Source organism: Epargyreus clarus, unplaced genomic scaffold (assembly GCF_041222505.1).
Source record: "Epargyreus clarus isolate Ecla_fem2 unplaced genomic scaffold, WU_Ecla_fem_2.2 ptg000003l, whole genome shotgun sequence".
Taxonomy (NCBI): Eukaryota; Metazoa; Arthropoda; class Insecta; order Lepidoptera; family Hesperiidae; genus Epargyreus; species Epargyreus clarus.
This window is the reverse complement of record NW_027332211.1, coordinates 11,801,205-11,828,495: the sequence shown is the minus strand read 5'-3', so window position 1 is coordinate 11,828,495 and position 27,291 is coordinate 11,801,205. Positions and strand designations below refer to the sequence as shown.

At 34.7% G+C, this 27,291-nt stretch overlaps 1 protein-coding gene across 6 annotated transcripts in view; it reads right to left on the bottom strand.

Annotated features, from left to right (window-relative positions):
• The window catches only part of LpR1 (Lipophorin receptor 1), a 301,804-nt gene that overhangs the window by 251,811 nt on the left and 22,702 nt on the right, over positions 1–27,291 (bottom strand). For all 6 annotated transcript variants that reach the window (XR_012103637.1, XM_073089318.1, XM_073089245.1 and 3 more), the window contains exon 2: positions 23,226–23,348. Coding sequence is in view for 5 of the 6 variants with exons in the window: in XM_073089318.1 (XP_072945419.1) it covers positions 23,226–23,348 (123 nt within the window). In the remaining variant the exon portion in view is untranslated. The remainder of the gene's footprint in view (positions 1–23,225; positions 23,349–27,291) is intronic.

Genomic DNA, 27,291 nt, shown 5'->3' with positions numbered 1-27,291 from the left:
AATACATTTGCAGCATTATGAACAAAATAAAGCTATTAGAGAACAAGTCGGAGTCAAGCTTTGATTTCAATTTAAGCGGGATTACACTGGGCGACGTTTTGTAGCGATTCAGTAGCGCGTTTGCTTTGAACGAGTTGCTACTAAGGTCACTACCACACTAACGACACCTCGCACCAACGACCGGCAGCAGCTTTCGGCCGTCGCCAGCAACTGTCGCCGCCTGTCATTATGTCCCTAGCGACAGTCGGCGACGATTGTCAGCGCGAGAAGTCGCTCGTTTATGTCAAAATATGCGACTGTAACGAGAGACCGGGGTAGAGCGACCGGTAATGCAACAACATCGTGTCTATATTGCGGTCCTTTTGCGATTGTATCGTTATTGAATCGCTGCAAAAAATATGTGGTGTGAGACTCCGCATTATTGTACATATCACTTAAGTATAAGTATGACTTAAGTAGATGAAGAATAAAAACAGTATTCTGTTTATTTTCAACCCAAACATTCGTATCTACTCATATGTGGTTACCATAAAACTATTTAAATAAAAGCGCTATGACCCTTATTGTCACTCACACCAATCTTACTAATCTAAGCACACAAGTCAGTTAACAGCAGATGGCACGGCTGACGCTTGTCCCTTGAATTTCCAATATCATAGCCATTATAACGCGCCCTATTGAAATTGAATTGGCAATTTGGCCACAACAGGCTGCATTAACATGAACAACAAATGTAAATGCACCCTCGCAATGGCCAAATTGACAATTCAATCTGGAATCACTACGACGCCATATCGAATATCGAACAACGAAATCAATTAACACCATCAATGTGGAGTTGTAAAGCTTCCGTTTACAATTTGGTTTGCAAACTGATTTTATTAAAAAAGTGTAGCAGCATTGTACAGTCTAATGTCAACAACGTTGCATTTTTATAAGGCAATTAAATGCTGCAACTTTAGGTCGCATACGCACGTGCGATTTTTGTGAGTGGGACAGTTTTGTAAATCTTATGAAGACTACGTATTATATGATATTAGCCTCACAACATATAACATATTTTTGCATACATTTAAATAGTAACATACTTTTTCGGTTATGTATATTCCGCGAAGTCCTACTAAATACCAGATACTTTGAGTAAATTTAACTCGAAAGAATACAATTTCCCAAATCAATATTAACTTCATATAGGTAAACTTAGAACAAATTTTAGTTTTGTCTAAAGTAGCAAAAATATAGAATACTAGCAGATCCCGCGGCTTCGCCCGCGTAAAAAAAATATGATATGACATACAAATAACTGTAATCGTAAATTTGTACCTTTAACAATTTTAACGATAAAGTAGCATTAATATTTAATTAATTAAAGATTTTTTTCGTCACTGTGTACCTAAACTGGTTAAGCTTTCTTCAGAAACATACACTAAAACTCTAATTAGTGGACTGTAATGAAACTTTCTTTAAAATAAAGTTTCATGTAGGATAGAATAATTATTATTTACACTATTCCATAGGAACCCTCCATGTTATATGGGGCCTTACCAGGTTCTTTCCAGGGTTGCTGGCTGGGTGGTTACAGCTTCCATTCTTGCCGCCCGCAACTCCAGAAGTCCTCCTTTAGTCTCGTATGACAGGCAGGGGATACTGTAGCCCTGTTCTAGCCCAAAGTTTTAATCCAAGGTCTATATGTCTACCACATCACCATCACTAATCCACGCATAACCACAACCATACCCCACGGCAGGACAAAATTTTGGCACGCAGTGTGTCCAAGTAAGTTGCGATGTACTTAATCAGTATACCAAAATGTAGGCCAATTTCAATAAACTTATGCATTATCATATATGAAATTTGCACCCGTCCACGTTGTCGTGTATTTGTCTGAATAGACGTTATCTGAAATTTCACGTTTCTAACTTCGAACCTAAAAAATTACCCCGTATACATACTTCTTTAACCTCCTTAGTAGAATTTAAAAAAAAATCCTATGTACATACATATGCATCAATACATACTTTATCAGCAAATTTCTGAAAGCTAATATTCAACACCAGCGGTCGGCAACCCGACACCTACGGGTGGTGTGTGGCCCGCGTTACTAATAATTGGCCAAGTGCAAGTCAAACCCGCACCTGGAGGGTTCCGTACAACCAAAATTTTCGTTTTTTTTAAATTATATTATTTAATATTGCAGCAGCCATTAAAGTACACACATTGTGAAAATCTGGACTGTCTACCTCTAACGGTTCAAAAGTTAGTTGGAAAAATATCGAATACGCCATACGCAGTTTGTTGTATGGGGACCCCTTTTTGTTTTCAACTTTTTATTTTTATTTTTAGTATTTATTGTTATAGCGGCCACCGTAATGCATCCTCTGTAAGAATTTAAAATGTCTATCTATTAAGGTACCAGAGATAGAGCCCTGTGACACACGGACAGACGGACAGACAACGAAGTCTACTAAGATTTGTCTGTAAGGTTCCGTTTTTATCCTTTAGGTAGGGTAGGGCGGGGCTAGTTGAGCAATTTTTTACTTGAACGGATATAGCTCCTCAATGATAAGTCTCAATGAGTTATTAAGCGGCTTGATGGATTCGTAATTTATCCCTCAGCAAAAGTGTCCATAGTATTTTTTTGTAAGTAGGTGAATTTAAGAGCTGCAGCTATTTACATGCAGAAAGGCAATTATGCTCAATGTACCCCATTGGTGGGGTAAGTTGAGCAAGGGTATGGGGCAAGTTGAGCACGAATTACGTTAAGAATATCATGTTCAATGTTGGCTAGGGATCAACTAAAATATGTGTTTGACAATCAGCTCTTTATTTATCGTCTTTTAGTTACAAAACAACAACACTTAAAGTTATTTTCTTAGAGCAATTAACCAAAATTAGAATCAACAAAACGTTAACGTATCTTAAGAGAAACTCAGGATTAAAATCAGTGTATTTGTTTCAAATCAGACTTGAATATCTTAAAAAATATATATTAAGTTCTTAACTTAATCGTCGATGTCACTGTTGCAATTGACACAAACGTTAGACCTGCACCTGGAACACATTTTGTATGTGCCCATTCCCTGCAAGCTTGACATTGGATCCAATTTTCTCCTGGTAAACTTTCAGCATAGCCTTCGCAACAAATCAGACAGGAATAATCATCATCATCACGTTCCTCACTTGACTGGAGTATTTTTTTACAGAAACCCTTCATCTTTTTCTTATCCATTTTCTTCTTTCGCTTCTTAACTTTTTTGTGGTTTTATTTTGCTGTTCTTCTAAAGAATTTTTTCGGGAGTGTATTAATATTGCAGCTTTCCTCTTTCTTCTATTAGTTTTAGTAACGCATCAATTACTTTATAATAATAATTAATAGTAAAACATCAATTACTTTAGTAGTTTGAGTCGTGGGGTAAGTTGAGCAACTATAGCTCAACTAACCCCAACCCGGAATTATAAAACAAAAGTGAGGTTAAATAAAAATCATAATAAATATACCCAGAACAACTTCACATATCAAAAATACAATAATTCTCTGAAAGATTAACACTTACCTTATTGAAAACAAATGTCTATTGACTAACACAGACGAAAACTTGCGATAAACGACGTTTTTACTTTTTGGTCACAAAATAAACAAAACGCACGTGAGCTTTACTGGCTCATCCAGCCGGCTCTAGCGATCGCGTGATGATTACCTCTTCCACTACTCCTTCTTTTCGCCATTAGATGTCTATGCGTACGGTGAATAGTTTGCGAGATATTTTGATTGCCCAACTTGCCTCTCTGCTCAACTAGCCCCGCCCTACCCTACGGAACCCTAAAAAAACCGCTGTCCTGCACTTCAGCATGCGCAATACATTCCCATGTTAAAATATATGTTACGACGGCCCGTGGAATTTTGCCCTACACTAAACCTCTCTGCACTCTGTTCTTTTTTCAGACACGCCAAAGGAAGTAACTTCAATAACGGTTTTTAATGAGACTTTCTTTACTTATAGTGCCCTAATGGGGTTGATTGTTGAGTTGCTAAAAATGCTGAAACAGATGTGTAAACAGAAAGGCATAACGCACTCTTTTAAAGCCGTCTTAAGGGTTGATAAAAAAAAAAACAGTGACTCAGATGCTTCATTGAGTCTAACGACCTTAAGGGTTGATTTTCAAAAAATGGAAAAATAAGTGATATATTATTTACAACCAGAAAGCAAAATACCAATTTTCAGAGACTATGCTTCATAATCGGCTTACTTCTAAACAAACTTTCAATCCCTATATTACCCACTTAGGGGTAGATTTTCCATAAATGGTGTTAAAAAAGTTCTTTCATTCCCAACCAGAAAGTCAATTGCCAATTTTTACAGTCCTTGCTTCCAAATTAACGGTTTTTTAAAATAAAGTTCCATCCCCTATTAAACATCCTTAAGGGTTGATTTTCCAAAAACTGTGAAATAGGTCTCCTATTATTTTCAATCAGAAAGCCAAATAATAATTTTCATAGACTTTGCTTAAAAAGCTGCGTTCTTCTAAACGAAGTATCCACCCCGATTTTACCTTCTTAAGGGTAAATTTTCCATAAACGTTGTTAAAGAAGCTCTATTATTTCGAACCAGAACGGAGATTGAAATAAAATTCCAACCCCCATTTAACGACCTGAAGGGATGATTTTCCAAAACCAATGAAATAGGTGTTTAATTATTTTCTATGGAAAACTCATATACCGATTTTCATAGAGTTTACATCAAAACTGGGGGAATTCCATACAAACTTACAACCCTTATTTAACCCACATAGGGGATGATTTTCCAAAAACGGTAGAATTAAAGTTCCACTATATCTAACCAGTAAGGCAAGGACTAACTTTCGTAGTGCTGGCTTTCGAATTGGCAAATTTTAAAATAAGCTGTCAACCCTTATTTTACAAACTTAAGGGTTGAATTTCCAAGAATGGTTTTTAATTGTAAACCCAAATACCGATTTTCATAGAGTTTACATCAAAACTGAGGGAATTCCATACAAACTTACAACCCTTATTTAAACCACATAGGGGATGATTTTCGAAAAACGGTAGAACTAAAGTTCTTTTATATCTTACCAGTAAAGCAATGGCTAACTTTCATAGTCCTGGCTTCCAAAATGGCAAAATTAAAAAAAAGCTGTCAACCCCTATTTAACCATCTTTAGGGTTGATTTTGAAAAAACCCTTAGATTAGATTTTTATTACTTTAAATTAGAAAGCTAAATACCAATTTTCATCCAGTTTGCTTTAAAAGTGACGGACTTTCATACTAACTTTCAACCCCCATTTAACCCCCTTAACGGTGAAATATCAAAAAATCCGTTCTTAGTGCGCATCTACATTATAAAATGAAGCTATGTTTCAAATTTCATGATTGTAGCTTCACTAGTTTAGTCAAAACCTTGATTAATACGTTTTGAACGTGAGTATCTTTTCGCTTTTATATATATATATATATAGATAAATACGTCACACCATTGCTTCTTAAGCGCCTACACAGCTTTATATGAAAACTAAAACAACTGTTCCATAATAAGCCTAAGTTAACAAAGTAGTGGGCGCCGTAAGTCAAAACATAAGCTATTTAAATCAACCCGCATTAACAACAAATGGCTATAGGCCACGTATAATGTTGATTAAGGTATTGTCGGATACAATATCCGCCGCAAACCACAACTGCCAGCGAATATAATTCCGAACATGTTAAACCTATCAAATTACAGTACCTGTATTCATAATGGACTCGAAACACCCACGGGACTCGGATATATTACCATCCAATTAACCTCAGTTACTGGTAACGGCTTTTCCTTGATATTTTCAAAGAAAACCCCAAGTCGATTCGGAGAAGAATGGTGAAATATATTTTCTCAGTAAACCAAGCTCACTGGGGATCTTATTAGCATGCGATCGAACGAAACCTAAAGAATACGGGTAAGGAAGGAGTTAAAACAGGAACTCTTAGCTTGTTAACTGAAAATTCTGTTAAAAAATATAAATTTGAGGGAAATATATAATAGTGTTTTTACTCATGAATGCTATATAATCAAATTATTCGTCTATCGCTTCTTCGACGTGTTTAATTGTAACGGTACTTTTTGTTAACCTCAGTAAATATAAAACGTCGTTACAAATTTTGTCCTGTTTTAGTATCTAGACATATATTAGTAGCAGTGATACTATTCTAACTCACGACTTGAACACCTCACCTTGGGCAGCAGAGCTAATTTAAATCTATCGGCATATAGCGATTTTGTCTGACTCAATCAGCATACTGTTCTATGGACCATGTAAGAAGATATATAAATACATATTTATAATGTGTAGATACATTAGTTATAACTATTTAGTTACTTTATCCATGAGCTACAGTGACTATTTAATTAAGCATACCGCATTTTCCTTCCCGTGCAGATAAAACTACTGTTTGTACGAAATGGTTTAAAAGAACAATTCGGGTATCTAGGTCAAAAGCAAAATGTAAGTTTATCCCAGATACAGTAACTTAATTTACAGGACCAACGTTCAGAACCAATCGTAGTGTTTGCGGAAATTTGTTCGGAGACAAGGGATTTTTAAGCGAGTCTTTTGAGACTGAAAAGTTTCTCCTTACACAAACTAACGAACATCACCACACATAAAGCGTACTTGTATGTTGACTTACTACGCCCACTGCTTTTATATCAATAGGAATTTCTATAAATACACTGGAAATAATCAGTTTGTTGAAGACTTGATCCTGATCGACAGGCTTGACTGAATTGACTGGCCTGAACTTTCAAGAGAATTAATAAATTTATATTTTTATTATAAACTACTGTGAAAAAGGAACCTTTTTATTTAACAAAATTGTCTACTAAAATTAATTAAAAATTCATTATAAATGTTGACTTTTATCAATTATGAAATATTTTTTAAAATATTGCTATTTTGCTTGTCCTTAATCAAAAAGTCCCGTGAAAAAACTAATCGTATTAACCAAAAAATCTATGGAACACAATTATCACAACCCCCATAATTCCCGCATCGAAACAACAGCATACGAGTACAACGAAAAACCGTGATTATAACAAACAATCTCAAATCCAGAAAGTATTGATTAAAAGATTATAGGTAAGCCGTCGGCGTAGCTTCCTGAACGGTGTATTAACGGGAGTCAGGTACGAAGCCGGGAAGGTTTGTTTTGTTATCTAACCGACGCTTTCGGGCTCTAGTTAATGACATGGAAAATTCCGCGAAAATTCCCGACGTTGTTCCCAAACTCGGGATTCCGGATTATGCAGCCAACATTATTACGAGTAAAAACTCAATATCGTGAAGCCGCTGTATTACATTGACCGTAATAAATGTAAATGAAGTATGAAAGAAGTTAATAAACAAACGTGGTGTGAAATTTAATAGCGCTGTGTAGGCGAGTGAGGCGTATATTTGAATTATGTAGCCTACAAGAATCCTCGACCTTCAATTTACTTTATGGGAATTGGAACTGAATAAAACATTCATCAATCTTTATTATTTCGTCAATGTGTTCAAAGATTTAGATACAAATATTAATAATATTATAATGTGTATATCAATCATAGATAGATATCTTAACATAGTTATACTTCAACTAAAGTTACCATATATTATACCAATCGATCTTCACTTCGCAGTTCGTTTGATCAAGTTTTACATACGTTTAATTTTCAATACAATTTTCATTTCATTAGTTCTTCGAATATAAATATGCGATGAGTAAGAACATAACAATCCAATTTAATCACTACTCTTTTTATTTGAGCATGAAGAGAGTATAATCCCAAACCATTGTAAGTAATAAATTCATTTATCGGGTACAAGTTTAATGAAGACCAAAATCAACCCTTAACAGCGGTCCTAACAAATTGTATTTTGAATAAAGAAAAATCCGCAAACTCCAAAAGTCCGCACGAAATGAATAAACTTAATCATTCATTCAAGCAGACAATATAACAATGAAAAAATCTAATTTGATCTTGAATATTCCGAGTTCTCATTATCATTGAAAGGCGCAGACAGAAAAAATCACCATAGCAGAAATTCATGTAAATTGGGTGAAGTATGAATCTCGTTTCTAAGTTCCGAGTCAGTTGGTAAGAATGCTATTGTTACTGCGGACTGTGGAGGGTCAGAAAAGTTAATTTCGTTGCACCCGTTGTTCTTTTCTTTTCAGTTTTTTTCGTTCTACCGACGTTATTATAGAAAGATAGATGTATTAAGTTTCTTTTTGCATTAAGTAGCAATATAGCTACACATCATACGTATACATGTGTATTTAATGTGTAATGTATATTATATGTGTATGTACATGATATATAAAATTCGCTACTAAAAACCTTCTAGAAGGTTGTAGTGTTTTTGGTTCGACTCCGGCGGCACCACCGCCACTCCTATTTCTGCCTCAGCAGTCAACAGCAGTGTTAAGCGCGACTGTGTTGTTTGAAGGGTATGGAAGGCAGACACATTTATCCGAGGCGTTCCAGCTTAGTCGGATCGTGCCCCACACCAGGTAGGAATATCTAATCTTATCTGGGGTTGATTACAGATGTCCATGGGCGGCAGTAGCCACTTACCATCAGGTGGACTGCACGTTCGTCTGCTACTCCTATAATATATTTAAAAAATGACCTGCAATTTTGTGCTATAAATAGATCTCGTTTCAAAATTCCGAGTTAGTTGGTAAGAATGTTATTGTTACTGCGGACTGTGGAGAGTCAGGAAAGTTAATTTCGTTGCACCCGTTGTTCTTTTCTTTTCAGTTTATTCGTTCTACAGTCGTGTTATTATATAAAGATATATCACTTGTGTGTTCATCTTTATGTTTAGTAACAGCAGTATCGAATTATGTGGCCTGCACATAACATAAAGAATGTTGCGACAATGAAAAAATCTGTAACCGAATCCGTCAATTTTTGGCGGATATCATACTTCCATTATTAAATGAAAAAAAATGCATTAATAAATATCACTGCGTCTGTGACATTCTACATGAAGCTGTATTGAAACACTCTTGAATACCATTTAAATTGGTTTTATTTGTTTAAATATATCTGGCATGTGGAACTAATGAATATAAATTAATCGCTAATCGAAAACTTCAACTTCAACCATAAATTTAAAGGCCACACTAACCACTACAAAAGGACTAACTAAAAAGTTGAAATACAATTCCGTATTGGGGAATCTACACACTAATGTTACTACGTATCTCTATTCGCGGATATACAAAGTGTCTCTATTGGCGGATATATATTTTAAGATCACATCACAGCTTGCGACGAAGACTGCTATTATTGTGTAGACTGCGATCGATCTGAGAAAAGTTAATTTTGTTGCGCCCGTTGCCCGTTCCTTTTGCTGGTTCATTCGTGCTATTCACAAAGACCCTGTTTGTTTGTGTTTATTTTAAAACATGAAAGCTTATTGTATTTTATTTGTATCTGGTAGCTTGAAACAAGCAATACAATTTACTTTGTAGCTGATGTAACTTATGCTAGCGGCGTTTCGCAATATTACAGTTGAACAAACGTAGTTTTAAATAAATAAATTATAAATTCAAAAGAGTACAAACGTATTTGAAATATGTAATTATCCCATATTATATTGTATAGTCGTTGCTATTGTACCCAAAATTTCTCGGGCAATCTAAAAATTCAATCGAATATAAATTATATTCGTGCAACGTACAATAGTTTTGTCTTCTAAGATGACAAATCTATAAAATGAATGATTAAAATTGATACTAAGGTCTCTAATTGTAATAAAAACTAAAATAATACGATAAATCATCTCATGTCACTTTCAATATGACTTTGTTTAACGTAAATATCGCCTTCACCACCGCCACACCTATATTTGCCTAAGAACAGTGCCTAATAACAGTAGTGCCAAGCGCTGCTGTGTGCTGGTTTAAACAATGTGTTATGGGAGACATAATCTTCCGAGGTGTTCCAGTCCTTAGAGGTCGTCAGGGGTAGCGGCACATCTGTGGTAGGAATATCTAATCCTATCTGGGGTTAATTACATATGTCCATGGGCGGCAGTAGCCACCATCAGGTGGACTGCATGCTCGTCTGCTACTCCTATAAAATATAAGAAAAATACACACCTACTTAGTTACGCCAAGTTTGCAAATAATTGTGTCAGCGTCCATTTTTTCCTCTCGTAAAATTTGGACGCCATCGCGAATTCAGGCAGCTGCGTACAATTTTACAGCACGGCAACCCTCCGGACGACGTGACCGGAGTGACAATGCCCTTGTTACTGTTACCCAATGTTACCATAACTATCTACACTTGTACCCTAAGTTACACTTTTGTTCGTATATTTCATTTATTGTTTAAAATGTTTGGTAAATTGTCTTCGCAATCGCAGGCCACTTAATTTATAAAATTTTATGTTACCCTATTGACAAATGTAGGCTAGTATTTACCTACGTGTTGGAATCCTATAAAAATACCAAACTTTAGCCTATAATAATTGTATTTCTTTATTATGACTTCACTTGTAGCACAGCAATTATAGCAAAACCAATATCCCTGGTTTCCTCAAAATACGAGTACCTCTGAAAAAAAGAATTTCAAAGGTAAACCATAAAATAAATATGTAAAAGCATCAAAATTCATATGCATATTGTACATATTCGTGCGCCATATTAAAAGTAGGTTCACAATATTGAATAGGTATAGCGAATTTGTTAAAAGCCACATTTGCTGATATGCCAAAAATAACATGCAATGTAGGCAATAATTACTAAACATTTTCGCTTGAATTCCCGCCCTCGACCAATATTTATAATTATCTGCAGCACATATTTGACATCCAGTTAACGGTGCATTAATTTTGTGCAAAATGTAGGTTTTGTTGAAATTGTTACGAAAATAAACACGACATTCAGAAACTATTTATGTGTACTTGCTAAATTAAACTTCATATTGAAATAGCGACATGGTCTACTTAATTCTAGGTCCCTTACGAAGTGGAAATTATCAGTTTATAGGTTGCCTTCAGTGTTACAAAATGTTCAGTTGTGTTTATCACCAGAACCATTCAACAGAAATGAGAACCACAAAATAATGCAGATTCATATTATACAATATTTTTCCCATACTAATCCCAACTTAAAATAAAGTAAATAGTGAATGAGAAAAATGTTCTAGTAGGTTTTAGTTATTATCAATGAAGTGTACACGTGAATATAGTATCTGCGAGGAGTCCTAACTGGTGTGGTACAAGATACGAGTCTATAAACATTGCGTTATAATGCTGCAGTTAAGTAACCAATGAGGTTGAATCACCTGCGTTTACAAGTTCTGGTTAAACCACTAAAGCGATAAAATACAAGCATAGAAACACCATTTGACGAGTGTAGAGAAGTGGAAACAGAAATATCAAACGGCTTGACGAAGTGCCTCACACCCTCGAGCTTTGCTTTGAAACTTGCTTAGAGAAGTCTTTGAATCACTTTTGTTCATTCCATAAAGAGAACATCTAGAAACATTTTATAAATGCCACTTTGATGTTCACGGAAAATAGGAACCTTTATCGGACATGCTTTTGTGCGCTCTTAATTCCGCAACATTTCCCGGGAAAATATTTTTATAAAATTACACTCCTAATGCAATTTCAAAGGTAGTTTTACATCAACTAACATTTCATTGGCTTATGCAAGTACTTACTTTAATTCTTCCCTATCCTTAACTTAAGAACCCCTGTGAAGATTTTTTACATAATATTAAAAACATAATATCATACGCACTAAAATTAAGCTCTTCAATATAGCACATGCTTTCCAGAGTAATGTTTATTTATAGTGATTGGGACATTTAAAACCGATTGCATAAATAAAATAATCACCTCGACATTAAACAAACCGAATCGTACGTAAATCATTGTAAATCGTATGGCTTAGCGTATGGCAGCGGAAGCTTAAAATAACATTAAACTCCATAAAATAAAGCAACTACCGAAATTTAAATTTACAAAACCTGGATTCGATTGTTTCCATTCGATGATTGCAGATCTCCGAAACATCGTTAATCTCTTTAATAGCCCGAAGCACTTTGTAGAATTGAATTTAAAAATGAATGACAAAGTACGATTCGATTGGAACAGCCAAAAACTTGGGACGGCACTAAAATTTAACATCGGACCGAAGTCGGAGGGTACCGCACTTTATGACAGCAATTACTAGCACCCTTCATCTTGAATATTACGAGATTGGTTTCATTCTATGGGTCTTTGGGAAATGTCGTTATTGAACTTTTTAAACCGGTCAAGGAGACTCGAAACTTCACAGACTACTTAATTATTCGCAAGATGGCGACCTACTTCTGTCGTTGCGAAGTATAAATAAACAATCGAGCCTCTTCGAAAGTTGTTGTAAACAACAGTTTAAAAGTGATTCAAATCTCTGTTGCCAATTACACAAACTCGTTAGGTTATTTTAATTCTGTAATAATGTCGAGTATTTACTATCGAACCTGTTCTCGAATAGTTTACTCGTAAATGGAGGAAACTTTATTTAAATATTTCAACGCCTCTGATACTTAAAGGTACACTACATACTATTAGATATACATTTAAAACTACCACACTTCTTAAAACCACAACCAATTGTATACAGAACGGAATTTAAATGGAGCAATCGCTTAGAGCGTTTTGGAATATAGGTAAAACCAAGCTGAAACGATGAGGTCTTTGAAGCTCTTTCACCAAGTAACCTGAATCGACCGCCATACAGGGCTGACGAAAAGTTGACCGATATATGCAACGACACACACCTGCCGGCAGTATTGCAGTTACATAAGGTTTAAATGTGTCACTGTGCTCGGCGACATGTTACCTAGAAATAATAGTCAGTTCTAACATGTCTAACATGTCTAAGGAGAAGGCAAAAATGTCTCATTAAATATGTACTTGTACAGAAATAAAGCAATTTTATACAAAATCTACAAAATTATTAACTAAAGTTTTAAGGTAATGCTTAGGTACTTATAATTTCATTAATTCAAAACAACAAAACCAGTGACCTACTACCCCTCACGCTGAGGTAAAATAAATATTACTATAACGAGTGAAGAAAAATGTTGTGCCTGCCGAAAACCTTCACGCCTAAGAGCCCTGACAGGTTTATAAAAATGTTGTCAAAAATGTGTAAAGTCTACCGATCCGCACTTGGCCAAAATGGTAGACTATAACCTAAATCTTTCTAATTTTTAGTCAGCAATGGGACAGTAATGATGATAATGAAAATAACTATTTTGTAAGCCAACTCGATCATAAGTTACGGTTTATTATAAGTATAACGAGTGATGTGCGGCAACTATTAATTTACGTATAAGTTCACATCAGAATTACTAGAGGGCGAACTTCGGTCTAACTTTAGCTAATTTATACGCCAAACTCAATTCGTTTTCGACACATCGTAACTTAATTAGCCCCGTTGAGCTCAGGTCTGATTTTAGTTCAGATGTTCATACACTAAACGCTATTATAATATTTTGTTCTTCATACATCGTTTGTCCGCTTCAATGTGTTACGTACAAAATCTAATGGATTCATTTCAAATGTCAGACATGTCTCTCAGTCATATATGTAAGTTGACTTTCGTATACCTAATGCGTGGTGCTAGGATGCGATGTAGAATAATGCCAAGTTTACCAAGTCTTATTCACATAGGTGCATTCTTTAATCAGTTAATCTTCAACTACAGGTATGAGGGAGGGGACCCCGGATATTCTGGTTTCTGTTTTAAACGTTCCTGAAGTAAATAGTTATCTAGAATCATCAAATGTTCGCTGTAACGCGTTACGAGCTTTAAAAATAACTAAAATAAACAGAAACATGTTTATTTCTACAGTTTTCTTTTATGATGAAAGATGTTTTATCAGTTACATCCTGATATTGACTACCAAATACACATAACTGCGAGTACGAATCAATAATTGTATTTCTACTAAGCGTATGTACTTAAAAAGCGCTAGAACCATTTACACCGTTAAACAACAAAAACGAATAAAACTTGAACGTACTTATTCATTTTAAGTAGCTTATATCGAAAGCTTTTACGATATTGCCCTGTTATTAAAATAGTGTATAGTGAAACGTTATTCATACACTTCTATACTCATTTGTTAAATTGGAAAAAGGGTTTTAGATATATCTGCAGGGTATGCGAAGGGATTTTCTTTTCTTGGTACATGATAATAAGGGTCAGAATGGCTTGTGGTTTTTGGGCCACAACGAAAGGGTTGTCACTTCGTATAACGCTGATGTTACCACAAACGACACTAAATGGCGTATAAAATTCACAGTAAGCCCATGCTTGTAAAGTATATTCATATTTTGTGATTCCGATTCAAATATATGGGAACTGTGGATAAAAACTATGGATGGGCCGTTTATAGACACACATAAAAAACGATACGATAAATTTTGTATTTAAAAACAATTAGGTTTTTACATTGAACACAAAAAATTCTGTTAGGAGCAATCGATTTCGAATTCGAATCGTACTACATGCTTGCCTGATTCCATACTACAGAACTTTTATTAATATGAAACATAGATAGATAGATTTCGAAGGTGGCACCACTGCCACACCTATTTCTACTGAATAACAGCAGTGTTAGGCGCTGCTGTGTTCCGTTTTAAAGGGTGTGGTAAGGGAGACAGACTTTTTCCAGCTTAGTCCTAAGGGTAGCGGCGCGTCTGTGGCCGGCCTCAGGTAGGAATATCTAATCCTATCTAGAGTTGATTACAGATGTCCATGGGCGGCAGTAGCCACTTACCATAAGGTGGACTGCATGCTCGTCTGCTACTCTTATATTATAAAAATAATACCTATATAGGTATTATTTTATAAATATATAAGATAAATATTCAGAAATTGCGTTTGGCAATTTCTGAATATTTATCAAAAATATATCCACTCAATCCAATATTAGCGGCTGCTTTATTCATGAAGTGGCCCTATTGCGGGCCACACCTAGCATTTTTATTTGATGACCAAATCACCGCTGAATTTTTAAACGTTCCGCCGTAAATTCGTTTGATAAATCCTACGTGTGTTCAAATATTGTTTCAATTTAAAAATTTTATGTGAAAATTTTACGTAATATAATTTTACAATCAGGTACATAATATAACAATTCTGGTTGTTGAATATTCAAATAAAAAATACAAGATTTTTACAAACGAATACATTATGTACCAAACAACGTTCAAATTTTATACCTAGATCACCTGTATATTAGAATAGAATAAGTGGATTATTGAAAGGTGTTAAACACCTCCAGTGACACTACATGTTATATTTTACATATTTCTTGGTTTTCTCAGGATTGTCTAACACTATTTTTTGGGCTTGAAAGTGTGGTGGTGGAGATACGTCTATAAGAAACATTCCAACTTACTCCTCCCGCCTAGCAACGTTTATATAAAAATGTTACATTATTTGAGATTAGTAACATGGGCGCCAGTAAGATTAGTAACATCACAAGGACAGCATCCTCTTTTACAACTTCAAGCGGTTAAAGAAATACTATGAAATACCTTAAAAGTAAGTAGATGAGCATCTAGTACAGTACAGAAAAGAGACTTCTACATTTGTCACTTAGATATCTCAATTACCGAATATTATACCCGGTAATATAGTGGCTTCTGTACTTTAGGATCTACAAATATTTCCCATTTACAAATTGGAGTCTATCCTCTGTATTAACTGTTAAACATTAAAGGGCTGATCGAACATCGCGTGATCAGATGGGTGAAACGGTCTCCTTCCGCACCGGAACCTCGGATCATCTCATTTATTAGAATCTGTCTCCGTTGTATAAGGAAAGACATTAATTTATATGGGATCGGATTTGTGAACCGAAATAAAATTGTCACGGAAAGCTCTAGCACTCAAAACTTCATGAGGCTGACATTTTGTTCTCATAACGTCTTCACATCGCCATCTCATGCTATTTTTTGTCCCTACTCCTCATTCGCTAGCTTCCCTTAAGAAATTAAACTCTACTACATTAAATACTTTATTTTATATAGTCAAGTAACATATCTATACTTTAACAAATTATTATTTCATATTTATTAAGATAAGCAATAAAAAATACGATCTTACGATACGCTGCTGGCAATATTTTCTGAATAACCTTTGGGACTACAAATGTATGTATTAGGGATTAATAAAATGTACGAGTACTCTTTGAATGGAATTGAATAAGTGAAGTTTGTAGACCAACATAATTTATCAACCAATTCACGTTAAATAATAATTACAAACACAACGCATAATCTAATCTAAAAAAGCTCTATGATAATAGAAATGTTTATTAAGACTGTGTGCTTCAAAAATAAAACAAAATGAAACAAACGAGACACATATTCCGTTACTTTAAAAATATTGAAATTTCAACACAACAACAGTTTAAAAAATAATTAGAAACTTTATTTAAAAATTATTATTAACTAAAAGACGATAATAAGTAATAACGAAAGGCGAAACGGATCCCATCTGCGTCGGAACCTTGGATCATCTAATTTATTGGAATCTGTCTTTGTGATATTCGGAAAGTTTAATATTTCTTTACTAACTTTGATAGCGGCGGAGGTTCTTATTCCGACTTAAAAGCAAATTTACGAAATAAACCAATTTTAGGAATGCCTCCTTGAGGTCAACGTTGGAATGCTCCACTTCACTATCTACTACTATCGCTAGCAGAACACAGCAGTGATAAAACTGTTGATATATTATTTGTAAAAAGGTGTGGCGTTCCTAGTTTAAAAAATTTTTGGCCCTCTAGTTACATAATTGAACATGTAATTAATTGTATGATAAAACTGTAACGTATGTCAAAGTTAAAGTCAAACATAACTGTTCCTACAATAGACAGTAAAACCAATACCAAAAATAACATGTTTTATCAAAAAACCAAACGAAACGAACATAGCTGAGAGAGAAATAACACGGCGGATTTGTATTGTTGAAATTTCAAGCTGACTTCACAAACAAGGCAATTACCTGAACGAAAAATAAATACAAGCCTCCCAGCAAATTTAATAAGCGCTGATGAGAAAATTCGAACAAGTTAGAAAAACTTTTACAAAATTAAGCAGCATAAGTCGTGCCCAATAAAAAGCTTCTCCGCGAATTAAATTAAGGAAAACGCCGGTTATATTGGAAATGTAATATAAAAAGCTCGCTGTCGGTCCATTTGTTCTGTTGTGCCGGGATACATCAGAAGGAAGAGTTTTAGGTTACTCTAGAGATCCGTGTTGCAATTCCATAACGTGGACATTTATAATTTCCGATGCAAAATAACGTTACAAGTATCATCAGCCTTTGTGTCCGTATGTACCGGAAGAAAAAAATAATAGTTATTCGAAAAGTCATTATTATAATAAGGTTTATAACCAAGATGATAATAATGTTCTTCAAAATACTGAACTTGCATCGCAGTAGAAACTTCAGCAAGTTATCTAATTTTTCACACTTGACTATTCTAACTTCAGTCAGCGTATAAATTTTCGAAATTGGTAAAGGGTGAATTCATAAAACAGAAAATATCAATAAAACGACACCGAGGACACACTTCAGCTAAATTCGACAAATTCGAACACTGTTGCAATTTAAATCCGTCAGACAAAAGAGAAATCTGTTTTGGAATTCAGTGGCCATGGATGGCTGAAATAATTAGGTACCTATGTTTAATGTGATGCCGTAATTGAAATACGGCTTTCATTTTAAATGCATGAAATATTTTATTCGTGTTGAAAATAATTGTCAAGTCATTCGGAATACATTAACAACCTTTTTAATTATATCACCTATATTTAAATATGATATAAAAATCGGCGAAAATAATGAATTACGATGAACAGTAGATTTTTATACAATTGCGGTAAAAAGACAAAGGCAAAATAATATATTCATCTGAAAGTCAATGAAGTAAGCTTTATTTTGTTTTACCTACTCGATGACTGCGAGCATCGTAGCACGTAGTAACATATGTAAGTATGTAAGTATATAAGTAACGTAAGTAATATATCGAGTAGCATGCTAAAGCATATCTAAAGTGTCAAAAAATCGTTGTCCAAGCAAAACACACCAAATACTAATTTTCCCAAAAAAAAACAGTTTAACCTTTGTTAAAAACTCTCTACAGCAAACTAAATATCAATTACGTAGAAAAACAGGTAAAAAAATACAAAATGTATTTACCCGCGTGGAGCTACCGCCGTTGGGCGTAATTTTCAAAAAGAAACCCATTCCGCCTTGAACTGGTCATAAGTACTTTTATAATTTAAACGAGGTTCGCGCTTTGTTCGCCAGTTGTTTGGCAAGTTAGAAGATTACTTTTGGGAATCACCGAGATGGATGGGATGAACAATCTTATCTACTCGGAGTAATAAATTTGCTTCAAGACGAATTGAGGATAAAGGAGCAGACTGGAAATATGACTGATGGATACATCAATAACAATCACTTAACAATAAAACTTTAATGTGTTTGCAAATGTAAATGTACATCCCACGGAGACGTAAAAGAGTTGTGAATACTGAAGAGAGGGATTGAATTGAATATATTTTGAATAAAGTTGTAATGGATGCTGGTTCATACATCTATAATGTTTTGGCCTCAAGAGTATTAAATAATAATAAGTAGAATATCAAAAGCCAATGATACGAGTATGATAAACACAAACTAAAATTCGAGTGAGAAAACATCATAAATATTTTACTGTGTTATGTCTGGATCGTAGAAATATAATAATTCAATCCATTAAGTTTCCATATTTTGGGTAATTTTATTTATACAGACAAAGAAAGAAAGACCAGAATAGCTAGGACAAATATAATGTACGTTGCCAAATTTATGAAAATTTATAAACCAAACTATTCAACATAAAGAAAAGAATATTTAATAAATCCGGCGGCGTCTACTCGAATTCTTCGCATGGATGACGCGCATACGAGTATGAATAACATCAAAAAAACAGCAAAAAATGCACCTATCGAAATACGGGTGTTTGAAGTAAGTTTAATTTATTGCTGTATTCAAATGACAGAATGCAGGAATAACATTTTATATTTCGATGCTTTACATTCCGTTGTGAATAAAGTGATTGTTCAATTATAAACATCTTCATGAACCCATTACCGTTTCATAGCTGGTAACAAACCGCAAGCCAGAATCAAGGTTTTAAGTTCTAGTAGTTTTAGATTGTAGATTTCTATTCTTAATCTAAACGGCATACTGGTTTGTTATCCATTTGACATTTATCCGGCAAACTAATTTTTGTCTTTTTAATGCAAGAACAGGTTTCCTCTTTGTACGGAACCCTAAAAATGAATATAATCCGTACACCTTTGTCTCATCACGTTAAGAAAACTTTTGCAATGTAAGTTTTGGGCGCAATGTCGTCGAAGGTAAAGTTTAACGAGTTTTCAACCACGGTTCCGCCTACGTAGAGCCTTATGCACGGTTTTTCAATTTCAATGTATGATTCCGTCGAACCCGAATTATTTGCTAAGTAACATAGCCTATACAATCTGTATAATAAATATAATAAATAATGATAGCCTTGTTCTTTGAATGTTGATATGTTACATTAACATATTCGAAGTCCAACGACTAGAAATTAATTAATGCGTTTTTTAATTGTAGGATTATATTCGTAAGGAAACTTACATTCGTGAGAAATTTAGAGATCTCTCAGAGAGGTTAGTTTTTGAAGGTTAATCCGAGCTTGACCTACTGGATGTCACTACATTAGCCAAGTTCAGATTTACTATGTCTGACTTAGTCCACTGACTATGACTTTAACTCATTATGATTCGACAACGACAACTTCTCATTATGAGACAAGACCCATGCTCAGCAGTGGGATAGCAATCACAAATAGGTTATTAAAACCTACTTTGTCCACAAACTATTACGTAAAGCGTCTAAACAAACGGTCCAATGTTGTTTCGTCAAACTATTAACGCATGCGTAGCATGGGAGCTCGGGCGCCAATGAGTCGCGGGCAGTCATCAATAAAGGAAGCCAATGATAATGAACTAACTCGAATACAATCACTGAGTCCCTCCGATTACAACACGGTTTTCATGTAATTGCTTTATGTGTTTCACTAGCATTTATCCGTTGGCTTCGCTCGTTGATATTAACAAGTAAAGAACAACAAAGTAACTAATCATATCCCTAAAGCTTGGTGCACTTCAGACACAATTCACACACCTTCATATCAGGGTATTAACAAGACACCTATAATATTATAAATATTTATTTTATGTTATTTGGTTACCAATAAAAATATTTTAAATTAGTCTTATTATGTCTTACATTTGACCAAGCCAATCAGTACGCAGCCCTACAAGCTACGGAGAGTTCCATAGATATATTATCCTACTGACGAATATACGAGTATCTATGGGGAGTTCACAGACTTATCCGTGTAAAACGAGTGCATATTACGAGCCTACCTAATTACCAAATTAGTATTTAGCAACCGACAACCAATAACTCACGCTTAATTAATACTTTCAATGAACTTTATTTAAACTTTAAGATTATTATGTTAGGTAACTAAGTTACATTTTAAATCAAAGAAATCTTAAGTGCATTTGTGCGCCAGTGAGTCGCAAACGGTCATCAATAAAGGAAGCCAATGGCAATAAACCAACTCATCGACTACGGGTCTCCCTTATCGACGCCAATTCATTTTAAAGTGGTCAGTACCCTTACCATGAGTTTTTACGTTTTGACAAATATGACAGTTTTGATATTTGTTTACGTATTTCCCAATACAATTTCCAATCATCCGCCCCTAGCGAATTGTATCACAACTATAGTGTCAGTAACGTAACATTAAATGTCTAAATTGACAAAATGGCGCTTTATGTTTTGTCTCTCTTTTTTGCGAACATGTGAGAAAGACGTGACACTTACTTATTGTTGCGTTTACTTAGTCTACTAAGCAAACGGAACAGAATAATGGATTGAGTAAACGTGACGTAAAATTGTAGGATTTTTTGAAAACTCATGGTAAGGGTACAGAAAGAGATTTATGTAGAACTTTAGTAAAGAGTATAATGACGTAATTGACATCAATACGCACGGACACGCGTATATAATGTGGAAAGACTATTACGCAATTATGTATGCACGAACCCTCCCAATCAGTGGGGCTCAATACCATGTATTTAATGTTGTAATATAATTAAAGAAAGAGATGAATATATTTAATGATAATAAAGGGGTAACTACTCAAATATGTGCTTTAGGCCTCAAAAAATATAATTATTTCAACGGCCGCAATAAATGTAAGTATATGTCGGGCAGGTCTAAACGTTGAAAACGGACTACTTTACACATTTATTATTACTGTCACATAGTACTTTGCAATGATAATTGACAAGTCTAAGTATAAGAGGAGCTGTGAATAAATTTACACTCTAGAGTACTAGTCACATTGTAATAAGTTATATTACTATGACGATGATGTGTATAATAACGCGAAAATCTACAAAATTAACGAAATAATATAACATATAACTTTAAGACGTTAATATAACTTTAACATGAAAATGCCGACGGTAAAAATCTACCCCCGAGTTACTTGCACAAAATTAAAAAAATAAACTGAAAAGGCGAACTTTATCTTTCTTAGTACCAAAAATACGGCGCGCGGAGAGACCATATAATCTCCACGTCGCTCGGGCCGGCTCCAACAAGTTTCGAATCTTCTTACCGTAGTTACACTAGTTCTACTCATGTTTTCCCCGTATTTCTGACTGTTGAATCCGCTGAAACGGTTTTCTTCTTTCTTACTTTGCTGGATTTTGCAGTCAGAAACATTTTCGTAATGGTTGTACTTTTGCCGTGTACAAAATCGTTAGGAGTATTACAAATGTGAGTGTTTTAATTGTTTGTTCGTTATACTCGTGCTAGTGTAGGTACTTTATTGTGAATAGAAATGCATATAGTTTATAGTTTTATCTCAATAAAATTTATCATCTTCAAAAGTACTTCAAAAATTTTATAGGCCAAGTTGTTTCCCTTGTTTGGTGTTTACTGAAAAGATCTATTCAAGCCGGCTCATTAATGTATGTAAATACTAATAGTCTACCTAGATTTTTAGATTTAGATTATAAAAAACAACACAACAAGTTGCAATATATATTGAAAAGTAGACAATTTGGGCTAGTCAGAACTTTCTCATTAACAAATAAATCTAAACTACCAACCCTATTAAGTACACCTTCAAATCTGAAGTAAGCTCGAAAATAGCACTAAAACAGAAATTTACAGTCAAAGACAATATTACCATAATTATATAACCAATCTTATAAGCTCACTGAAGAGAGGACCGAAACATTGCTTCATTAAAAACACAACAAGATGCCATAGCAACGCCAATTGATCTTAAATTAGTAGCCTGCCATCAACTTGCGGGGCCATTTCCCCCAATAAATATTAATAGGAGGGCAATACGGCCGCCTTTGTCGAGATCCTACAGATATTCCAATGTCGAAGTCCATCAGTTATTAGTTTACTGTAATGGGCACAACTTTGAGCGAAGCACCCGCTTCTATTTTTGTTAAGGTTCGTAATATCAATATTTGAGTAGGTAGCTACCGATACGAGTATTCCAATTTAACTATAGTTCGTAACATTTTCCTATTCATAGATAGAAAGGCTAGAATACGTTTTTATGCACACGGACAGCGGTTTTAAATAGGTTATCATGTTGCAACCGTTTACGTCCTATTGCAAGTTAAGTCTCTGTTTACACCTGGGGCATTCCACCACACTCTTTTAGAGTATACTAGCTGGCCCGGCAAACGTTGTGTTGCCATATAAATAAAAAAATGAAGGGTCCCTCTTATCACTTAGGGGTATGAAAATTGCTAGTAGCCGATTCTCAGACCTACTGAATATGCATATAAAATTTAGTGAAAATCGGTCAAGCCTTTTCGGAGGAGTACGGTAACTAATATTGTGACACGAGAATTTTATATATAAGATTATTGTAAAATAGTAACAGATTTTATTAACATTTTATTCAACTATGAATTGAACACAGTACCTACAATATCTTAACTGATGAGCTACGAACAAAGTGGGAAGTGGCTTATTTATTTATGCAGTATGTTGTGTGAAATTTAGATATATGCTTACCTTTTTTGCACTCCTCGATGTCCTCGTCGGAGTTGTCGCCGCAGTCGTTCTCACCCTCGCACACCCACGTGATCGGTATGCACTTCCCGTTGGCGCACTGGAACTGCTTCAAGGAACACACGTCTGGAACAACACATGGTCAAGTTATTGGATTTTCAGGGCTTGGGACAGAATTGTTATAGTGAATCATAACCTTACACTATTGTAAGTATACAATAAGGATTTTTTTATACATATTTCGTTTTATAATCGAAGTAGCAATGATACCTAATAGATTTAGTGGCCATCGCCGCCCATGGTCATATATAACGCACCATTTTAGAGATGACCTATTTGGGGTCGATCACTGGTTGGAGTCCCTAAAAATAAGTTTAAAAGCCTCATTAGTGTATCTATTTTAGTTTATGTATCTTGAATAGGAAAAAAATAATTATAGCACCCAACTGTATTTGTATCTATAAAGTTTTAGATGGCGCATTGCATAATACTGTGCTCATGTCATGAATAAAAGCTTTATTCGATTTATCTGGAGTTTCATGTTATCTGCACAATAAACGCGATATTCAACAATCCTCATTAATGTTTGAACAATGGGCATACATAAAGTTGTACAAAAGTCGTAATGATTAATCAGCAATCCAGAATAACAGTAGGTATTTGAGTTATTGTAGAAAAACAAGAAATATCAAAAGAATTTAAAGTATTCTTTCACATTTTACATTACAGTATGTAAACTGTTCTTTTACATCTTACATTACAGTATGTAAACTGTTAAGGAAAACTTTCGTTCTTACGGTTAAGTACCTAAGTAAAAATTGTTAATAATCAAAAATGTCGTCTTAAAAAGACCTCCATAAAACTTCGGTAAAAAACCTTTCTAACCTACTTAAAGATAGACAAATATACAACGGAATCCATTCATACGCCAGTAAGAGTCTCCACATTAATAAGACACTACGTAACCGCTATTGATACTGATAGACATAACAGGCGAAACTTGGCGCATATCTCATATTTACTGTATTGGGATAAGTCGAGCACGCCTCTGATCCTAAACTAGTCCTTTGTGAGCCCATTACATAATGGACAATGGAAATCTGAACGCACGATAATGTTATATAGTAAAAATAAATATCTTACTTTCGTTCCAATACAAAGAAATATACTGATTTATGCGGCTATATTTTAGGAAAGGATCTGAAGCGAACTGTAATAGTTGGTCTGATTTACTCCGTATGAAATAACGACCGTAGGATTACTGCGGGGATCTTGGAAAGTCATTGGTTATACGTAAAGAATGACCTACAATAAATTGTTGTACTAAGTTTTAGATCTGATTGCATTTAACTCGTATAAAAAGCGCTTAGTATATTTGAAACGTGTCTCGTGAATTATAACACTGTAGCTTAAGAACAAATACTCGTAGATTAGACAGGTAAATAAATTTTAAGTGACGGTACAAATTTTCGATTTCAAATACTTTTTGAATACTTGCCTATATGAAAGCTACAGAACTAATTAGAACATAAATTTCATGAAAACATAGAAAACTTTAGAGGGATTACTGCTATAGGTCTCATTTTACGAAGAATATTTTAACTGAATGAATAAATCGCGCAAAAGTGCTCATTGAAAATTAGCATAAAAATAAGTTGAGTAACTGAAGATAAAACGATTTGAGATATCCATCTTGTTAAAGACTTATATATACACGTGTAGCTAGCATACATACACGTACTTGTGGTTTCCATGATGACATGTGATTAATGGAAACTGCGATATCTCTGTGACGCATTTCAATTACTTCAGCTAACATGATTTACACGATTAGATTGCCCTTAATCCAACGGACCATATATGAAGTCCGTTTATCTGCCAGTCACAGCGCCAATGACTGTCATGTTACGACGACAATCGGAACCAATTGCGAGAAGTAATGACCACGACTCAGTCGCATTTGAAGAACGGATAAGAGCATTGGTCCACGATAACTGGATGATATGGTACCGGTTTTTTATTAATACTAGTTTAGCACTTTTGTACTTGGAGGGTAGGTTAAACCATCTATCTCGTTTACCGAAGTAAAACATGACTGTCATGTTACGAGGACAATCGGGTCCAATTGCAAGTAGTAATTACCAAGAGTCAGTCACATTTTAATAAGAGCATTGGTCCACATTAACCGAATGATATGGTGTCGGTTTATTGTTGAGACTAGTCTAGCATTTTCGTACATCGGAAGGTACGTTAAGCCATCGGTGTAACATCGTCGTTAACGTTAACAAACGTTACACACGTTACATACATACGTTAACACATTTAGTGCGGCGGGTCAGACCGGCCGATGTCGTGGCGACGCGAGAGGCAGACGAAATTCACGCCATCTATGTTTATAAATTTCAAAAGATTGTGTATTGTGATAGATCTCTATCCTTATCAACCTGTTTCTGTTCGATTCAAATATTATCATTGTTACTCAATACTTTTTGCTAGTTATCATAAAGGAATAATCATTAGATACCTTCTTTTCGGAGCCCCGAGGCTTTATGGGTGATTTGGAGAAATCCGACGTCCCAATGGCCTCGGTATCTTCCTCCACCTTCTATGCATTGTTATTTTTATTAAGATTCAATTAATAAGAAACCAGCCCACAATATTACACACGGTAAAAATTATTACAACATGCTATGCTAACACCCTTATCGGACAAATTTGACAGCGACTCCCCCAATGATCTCAAATTCGCTTATCTGTCGGGCACAGCTCTACTAACTGTCATGTCGCGTTGACATTCGGAACCGATTGCTAAATGGGCTATGAAACCCGTGACTGACGGTCAAAGGACGTAAGGGTCGATCCACATATCAGGCTCGTCGGGCCCGTCAAAAATAATTGTTTCGTATACATCATTTAGCAACGGAACAGTGATAGATGTATTTGAACGGTCGTGTATGTCAAAGTATATTTTCGACGGCCCAATGATGTGACCCGCACATGATGCGGGTCGACCCTAATAGCGTTAAAGCTTTATGTAACTCTAACACCGAAATTATTGAACCCGTAACTTTAATTTTGTATTAATATTATTTGTTATATTCAGATATATAACTGCTTGTATAATAATTTCCTTTCCTCCAAACACAACCTCCAAACATTTCCTTTGAATACTTGCACCGTATCAAATTATGAAATCCTGTCTTTGACTTCTTTGCCTGACGGTGTAATCAGTAAAATCTAATTTCTGAAGAGGAAACGAAAATTAAGTATTTTTCAAATTTGGACTCATAAATACAGGACAGTGCAACCTGACTTTCCTTTTATAGTATACACAAAACCACAAGTGTATCATTCTTAAATCTTGCGTTACTAAAAACACGTCATTCTATTCAAAAGGAAAATAAACACATCCTTAGCTAAATTATATTTTAGCTATAAGTCTAAGTCTATAGGTATTTGTCATAAATTTAGAGAAATAATGTGACTAATATTTGCTCATTCTATGTTATTTATTACACTTATGTGTAACTGCAATATTCGCTAATAAATTGTTTCAAAACACGAAACGCTAGAATTAATTCTGAATACGTTGTTACGAATCGACCACTGTTTTAGTACAATCAAGTCTAGACTATTCATGATTGTTTGTAAACACGCTAGAAATAGTCTAATTCATTAGCAGTAATATACAACTATATTTATCACGCAACGGTAAATAAACATTATTTAGTTTAGTGATCCACGTGTATGTTAACTATATAAATAAACTAATATAACCTTGGTATCCATGCACTGTTCGTACGTTGCCTTTAATGTTAGAATTACATTGAATGAAAAAGTAAGTACAAAAATGAAACGATAATACGAGTATTAATACAATTGTTTTTGTACATCGAAGAAGGTTTTCGGGGTTTCGTGCAAGGTCGTATGAAAAAATGGAAAGTGGCGTGGTGTGTAGAAAGCCACGACTAGTGAGTAATCAATTAATGGTGGAGATTCCTGATTGAGATTTTAGAGTAGTACCCACAATTATCCACAACTGTCACATGTGTAGTTTCTTCAGTGGTAA